General features: G+C 38.8%; 1 protein-coding gene across 9 annotated transcripts in view; it reads right to left on the bottom strand.

Moving 5' to 3' along the window:
- Positions 1–7,667, bottom strand: part of SGCE (sarcoglycan epsilon) — a 58,055-nt gene that overhangs the window by 11,196 nt on the left and 39,192 nt on the right. For 4 of the 9 annotated variants that reach the window (XM_026649440.2, XM_026649445.2, XM_026649446.2 and 1 more), the window contains 3 exons: positions 7,229–7,440; positions 6,460–6,486; positions 5,551–5,739 (listed from right to left, as the gene is read on the bottom strand). In XM_026649440.2, coding sequence (XP_026505225.1) covers positions 5,551–5,739; positions 6,460–6,486; positions 7,229–7,440 — 428 coding nt within the window. Of the gene's footprint in view, positions 1–5,546; positions 5,740–6,459; positions 6,487–7,228; positions 7,441–7,667 lie in introns of those variants that run through there. The other 5 variants (XM_026649441.2, XM_026649448.1, XM_026649443.2 and 2 more) reach the window with 3 other exon arrangements.

Raw genomic sequence — 7,667 nt, 5'->3', positions numbered from 1 at the left:
GGGGGGGGCTGTCAGGGGGGCAAGGGTGTGGAGAGGGGTTGGGACAGTCAGGGACAGGGAGGGTTAGATTGGTCTGGGGTTCTGGGGGGGCTGTCGGGGGCAGGGGTGTGGAGAGGGGTCGAGGCAGGCAGGTAGCAGAGGGGGTTGGATGGGTCAGGAGTTCTGGAGGTCCTGTTGGGGCGGGGAGCAGTTGGATAGGGCATGGGAGTCCCCGGGGGTCTGTCTGGGGGCGGGGGTGTGAATATGGGGTGGGGGTGTGGATAAGGGTCGGGGCAGTCAGGGGACAGGTAGGGTCATAGGGCGTTCTCACGAGGGGGCAGTCAGGGGACAAGAAGCAGGGCGGCTTAGATAAGCGGTGGAGTCCTAGGGGGCAGTTAGTGGCAGGGGTCCCAGGAGGGGGCAGTCAGGGGACAAGGAGTGGGGGGGGGTTGGAGGTTCTGAGGGGGGCAATCAGGGGGTGGGAAGTGGGAGGGAGTGGATGGGGGTGGGGCAGGGGCGGGGCTAGAGTGGGGCTCCCCCCCCCCCCCAGTGTCCTCTTTTTTGCTTGTGGAAATATGGTAACCCTATGTCTACCACCAGAAGAAGCCACAGAAGCACTGGAAGCATGGTCCTGAGAGAAAAAGGAGAGAGATATTTTTGAGCAGAGTGCTGGCTAGAAAGGCAGGCCTGGAACTGTAAGCAAAGAAACTACCTCCTGTTGTTTGGTTCCTACTGTGTTCAGGGAAATGGGATTTAGTGTGCATTTTTTGTAAATAAACAAGATTGCATCAAAGAAATATCTGATTCCATTATCAATTTCTCCACCAGATGGAAACAACCCACCAGACCTTGAAAATGGACTAGCTGCCTGGATCAAGAGAGATAACAATACATAATCTGGGAGAGGAAATAATGAGACTATCATGTTGAAGATGATACGGACTTTGGTTCTGCTCCTATAATTCACTACATACAGACATGTTGCTGCATCTGCAAAGAACCCCCATTGAAGCCATCAGGGCTTCAAGAGGGCAGAGCAGTGAATTGCAGGATTGGCCCCTTAGTATTGTCACTAGTACTGTATTAATTTTATTACAATAACAACTAAAATATGCTAGTGTTGTACAAATCTATAGGGAGAGATAGTCCTTGTAACAAGGAGCTAGATGGGGAGATGTTCCTCAGTGAGATATGTCAAATTGTGAGGTGAACATCATGAAGACTGAGCAATACAAAGAAATCTAAAAAGGTCAGAAATGTGGTCACAAAGTAAGAATCAATTTGAAAAATTATTAGCTGTCATGTGGGGCAGGAGATAACAATTGTAAAAAAGACACAGTTTTAAATTTGCTATTTGCCTACAAGGATAGCACAGCCTGATAATGGCCTCTTGCATTTTCACTTTTCCTCAGCATGTGTTTATATCTGGAACAAATAGGCTACAATCCTGATTATGGGCTGTGGGCATTACCATAATATAAATAATAATATTCCCCAGAGACAAAAAGTGCTTTCATGGAAGGGAGCTATGTCATGGAGCAGGGACATGATAGTCCCTCTTAGTAGACTCAATAATGTGAGGAATGGACAACCTTCAATTCCCATTGCATTGTGGAACTACACCTAAAATGCTGTGTTTAGTTCTCAGTACCTCAACACCAAAAGACAGATAAGTGGGAGAGATATCAGAGAAAAGCAATAAGTAAAATTAGGGGGCTGCAGAGGCATTGAATAATGAGGAAAAAGGAAAGGAACTAAATAGATGGGGGATAGCATTGCTGTCTAAAATATTTGTAAGATCTGAACAAGGGAGAGTGGTTAGAGTGGTAAATGGGGATATAAGGAAAATAACTGGATCAATAGCTAAATGGTAGGAAAAGTTATCAAACAGAGATGTGTGAGACTGTGGAATAAATGCCCAAGAAAGGTGCAGGATTCCCTATTACATGAGACATTTAGGGTCAGATTCTGATAACCTTATTCAGATTGATTAATACCTTATTTGGTAAGTAGTCACACCGAAATCAGTTAGAGGAGTAAGCTACTACACAACTTGAATAAAGATATCACAATTTGGCCCATAAAGACTGATGAAAGCACTTTAAGAAACAACCTCTTTTTGGCAGGAAGATGGACTAGCTGGGCATACACATTCTTCTCATCTCCAACATCTTCCTTATTAATGGCAGATTCTTTCTTGGATTGATTTTCCCCCACATAAAGATAAGATAAGCAGTTTCTTTGCCTTTGTTTATAATGCTCTCAGATTTGGAAATATAACAAGCCTTTCAAAAAATCATGGGGGGCAGCCCTAATTTTAAACTAGAGGTTTACTGAATATGTTATGTATGCTGAAGAAATTAACTCCATCATATTTTGTTTCCTGCATTAACAATGTTATTGTGTCCTTCACATTAGATTACTACCCCACATTTGGGCATTAGCAGATTGTTACTGTATGTTCCCTACTAATTTTGTCCTATTCTCCATTACATCTTTATAACTGAAACAGAAGCCAATCAATGAAGGTGAATTTGATGTTTAAATCCATTAATTACAGCAAAAAAACAAAAATTATTTATTTAAAAACACAAATAGGAATGCTTCTTGCTCTTGGAAATGTCAATTAACTGCTGATGATGAGCCAGCAGAGGGCGCATGGGAAAATGTTTTTGTGAAACTTCAACAGTAATGGCTATTTTTTGTTTTGTTTCCATTGACTTCAGAGGAAAAACAACTGCAAAGGGCTGGAGTAAGCATGTTTGAGCAGAGGAAAGCAGAAAAACATTTTTCTAAACCAATTTATTTCATATTCTCTAATGTATTTTTACTGAGATATCTATTTAAAAGTACAGGTTGAGACAAGACTGCAACAATGTTGCCTGAATAACTCTGGAGAGAATTTTAATCCCTTCTATTTAATCCACTATTATGATGTTGGTATCCAAAATATGTCTTAAGATTTATACAGTGTAGATATGAAACAAGATTACATTACTAAAGTGACATTCAGTTAAGAACTATGTGTCCTATATGAAATACGAATCAGAGGTAGTCCTTACTCTGGCCCTAACCTACTACATATAATTCTTCTTTAAAATGAAAATCTTATACTGTAATGCAATGACTGTAAAGAGACACTGTCGAGATAAAAAATAATACACAATGTTTTAAAAAGCTCTTTGTGTTACTAATTATAAGATTACTTTTATTACCATTTGTGTTGTTTTATTTACTTTTTGTATTTCATTCAGTTTGGATAGTGAAACTTCAATTTCACTTTCTGGTTTTCCTGCACTAGCACAATATTATTACTGAGATTTCCAACACTCAAAGAAATTTGAAAGGTCAACAAAAGTAGTTCTAATGTAAACATTAATATTTTCTTTGGAGAACTAGAGAAAAAATAGATTTTCTCTAATTATTGCAGTGTTCTATTTCTAATATCATAGTATTGCCAAGCATTTACAAATGATGAGTCAGGCCCCAAAACAATCATGTTTTTTATAAAACAAAAAGAACCCAACATTTACTTAGCTACTGGTTTTTGAGCCATTAGGGTGCACTTAGATAATGTTTTCAAGCTTCTCTTTGCAACCATAAGGCCTACACATTTTAAGTAAAAACTAAAGCTGAGATGCTCACCTAATCACATGCTTCCCACAGGTAAGGGCTTTAAGAAACACACCATATTGCAAGAGTTGGCAACACTGCTTATCATCCTACACAAAATTTAATGGTAGAAATATTTGGACTGAGGATGCTGGAGGAGAGGTAAATATAGTTTAAGAAGGGGAATTGACGAGTGAAGTAGTGTTGATCAGGAATTTTTCAACAGATAATGCCCTTTTTGCAGAATCAAATTTTTGCCAAAAAAAAAATTCCTGACAGAAAATTAAAATGACAGCTCAGTTTCACTTACAAGTGCCTTCCCAGCTTGTAGCCAGCAATCCTAATTATTCTGTTTTGGTTCTCTTGAAACAGAATTTTTCTGGAACTCCCTTCCCATTAAATTTTTGTCCCAATTTGGGATGGGTTTTTTCCACCCCAAAAATGTGAAATTTTTCATGAGAATTTTCTGGCCAGTTCTAGAGCGGAGTGTGGACGGCCTACTAAATGAATTAACTGCCAGCTTATTTCTTTGCTTTTTACAGTTTTCAGTGATGGAATATGCAGACTGCTAACCTTAAACCAAAGCTGACTAAACTTTTTGGTGGGGGTATTTCACAGCCCCATTTCCTGTCCTAAAACCTGCAGACTTGCCCTCACCTATGTCAACCTGTACAAACCTGTTCCCACTGTCCCCTCCACAATATGTTCTCCCTCCTGTATTGCTGGTCCGCACAGAGCTGTGGGGGGCCTAGGGGTGGCTTAAGGTGGAGGCCTGGGGGAGCAACATTGTGGAGGAGCAACTTGGAAGAAATTTGTGAGCAATAATGGAGCTGTAGGGGGGGCTCAGGATGTGCATGTGAATGAGGCTATGGGGAAAGAGGCACATGGGGAAGAGGGAGGGTAACAAGGTTATAGTGGAGAGCACGGGGAAAACAGCAGACGAGCTAGGAGGGGCTTTTGGGAAGGAGCAGCTATACTCTTAATAACTTACACTGCTTTTTCTTCCCCAGTCCTATGATCAATGGTTCTTGCAGCTTGAAGTCCCACTTTTTTCCAATTCTCTTCCAACACGCCTCTGCTGTGTACCCCTATAGTCCCTATTCATTTCCCTGCATCCTCATCCCACTGCTTCATGGCCCTTCACCTTTCCTTGGTTTCCTATAGAGCTGCTGTATGGTGCATTATGAGGAATTGGAAGAAGCGTCAGAATATCTGAGGAGCAAAGAGGTTGATTAAGGAAGAAGGGGAGCAAAGGTGGTGACTGGGGATATGTGGGGGTGAAAAGGTTTTTGGTGGGGGAACAAAACTGTGTGAGGAGGCTGAGAGAATGTAGTGTTTCTGCATCAAGGTATCAATACTTAAAGAGCTCCCTCAGTATTACTGCTTCTACTCTCCAATGGACCCAGGCAGTAATGCTGTGGGAAGCCTATGATATGCCAGTGCCTTTGTGAAAAGGCACCTGCCTCCCCCAGCATTGTTGCCTCAGTGAACCAGGGTATAAACCCTGATCCTTCAAGCCCCACTTTCAGGCTACTGCCTCACATCCCTAGTCACTCTTTCTACAGCCACATCTCTTTCCCAGAGTCCAACCTTCCACCTTGACTCAGCAGAGATATGTCCAGAACACCACAGGCGCATCAGGAACAGAGCAAGATTAATTTTTTTGACAAGCTAAGTTTTGAAGAATGGTAATGATCATTTCTGGTTTTCAGTGATGTTTTTCCTCTAGTCTGGGAGGGAGGCTGACAGCAATGGAAGTAGCTGATGTATCTGCATAGTTCTGTTGGTTCATCTTAGTGAAACTAAGATTTCATTTCTGCTTTAAATGCAAATTTCAAAGCAAATTTAACTATGGACTTACATACTAAATTAATATATTCAGAGAAATAACATTGGCTTCCACAGCTAAATTGTATAGCATAATCATTATAGGCATTAAAGATCTAAATTGATACTTACTGCTGTGTTTGCATTAGTGGCATGCTAGTATTATCATAGCTGTCTGTGTGAAGAGGTGGTACAATCTCACCAGTAACTGGGTGAAACACAGGAAGTGTTGAAAGAGGCCATGCTATCTCTCTATTTTTGGACATCTCACGAAGCTCTTTGGTGGATTTCTGTATAGCACTGTGGTGGACCAACTGGAAGCTATGTTAAAAGGAAATAAAATAAATATTTTTCTTAAAAAGGGTTCTAAGAATATGGATAGTTTTGTAAAACCATTTAAAATTGTTTTTTCTTTGAAATACAAGGACTTTGATGCATACTACAGACTATCAGTAGAACAATTATAGTAGAGCTTCAGTATAAAACAAATATTTAAGTTATTTAATTTTGAAAACAAGAATTGTTCTATCAGACTGCTGTGTGAAGAAGTATTTTTCTAAAATATCTTAGACTATGCAATATAATGTTAATATTCCATTTATTTACTGCTGTAAAAATAAAAGTTTTGGTAACTTTTATATTGTTGTTTCTTGTGGTGGATTCCTAAATACTCACAGAAGCTTCAATTTTATGGCAGAATATTATGTAGGCACGGGATACCTTTCATGAAAGTTCTTTCATCTGTCCATTGTCTTGTAAAAATGTAGACTGGGAGTCACATATGCATGAACATTAATTACATAATAATATTATTACTCTAAATGATTTTACATTAAACTGATCTTTATTAATTACAAACCCTTTTTATTCTGACCTACTAGCCTTGCCACACCTCTCTGTTTTATAGCAGCGTTCACATATATGAATTAGACTGAATCAAGGAGAGTGAGAAAAGAGCATGACACATGTATGAAGCATGACAAGCTACTGAGAAATGAAAATTAAATGAGAAAGAAAAATAACAGGAAAGAAGACACTTACTCTGGTGTTTGCATGTTTCTCTTTTCCCTAAAAACAAAACAAAATTTATGAATTAAATAATAGCATTGATAGTTGGAACATTAAATCTATCTGCTGATGGAAAAAGTACATGATGTGGAAATGCTGACACTGTTACCACCAAATCAAGTTGATAGCATTTGCCACCAGGTTAATGATAAGAACTGGATGAGCACACGTATAGAGCTGTTGATACTGATGACAGACAGACAACCACACACACACACAAGTGAATGAAAATGCAAGTTAAGGAAAAGGCTTCTGGCTAAAATAAATTCTATGACAAAATGAAATCAGGGTACGTGTAAGAGATGGAAGAAACTACGTTACTTGCTGCTTTTGTTTCATATGTTTGGCTTGTATAACCCTAAATTCAATTTAGGTCCCTGGCAATATTTATTTTATTAGTGTTAGGATCTTTAAAATTAATGTTCAGTGAATGAAAATTTTAGTCAAATTAAATAATTGTCCTGAATTGGTGGGTCCTTTATTTTTATTTTATTTTTTTTGTGCATAGACAATTTAACCATTTTGAATAGAACTACAGTCCCTAAATCCATTATCTTGGAGGTTACCAATAATTTTAATGCATGTTTAGATGGAAAACAGTACAATATATATTAAATATTTCTGCTGGTCTGTTTAAAAAGTATTTTTATGAACTGAATGATACTCTTCTACAGAATGCTTTCATATGGATTACAATCTCAGAAAAATCTACAATTACTAATTAGTGTTTTAAAGTACTCACACGCCTTCCCGTCGGCAGCACATGATATAAGCAAGTATTAGAAAAAGCACCAGTGCTACTGCCGAGGGCACTGCCAGTGTAATTAGGAAATCCGAGTAATAGTCTCTGCTTTTCAGTGTATCAGACGGTGGTTTATATTCTCCACCATCAGGTAATATTCCCTCTCCTCGGATCACTTCCTGATAGGTGGAAACTTGTTTTGTTTTATCAACCTGATACAAAAAAAAAGACAATTACATAACCAATTAACAAATGTCTGTGGAAAATGAAAAGAATTTTAACCAATCATAAATCAGAAAAAGCAACACTACACAGCACAGCCTTTCAAATTATATGAAATCTCACAACTCCATTTATTTTTCCAAAGACTTCTTCATGTAAGGTATTCCATTGTCTTAATTAATGTTAAAGACCAAATCACAGAAAATGCTCATTGACC

Source organism: Terrapene carolina, unplaced genomic scaffold (assembly GCF_002925995.2).
Source record: "Terrapene carolina triunguis isolate 2854851 unplaced genomic scaffold, T_m_triunguis-2.0 Scaffold84, whole genome shotgun sequence".
Classification (NCBI taxonomy): Eukaryota; Metazoa; Chordata; order Testudines; family Emydidae; genus Terrapene; species Terrapene triunguis.
Note: the sequence above shows the minus strand (reverse complement) of the source record. Positions and strands in the feature narration are given on the sequence as shown.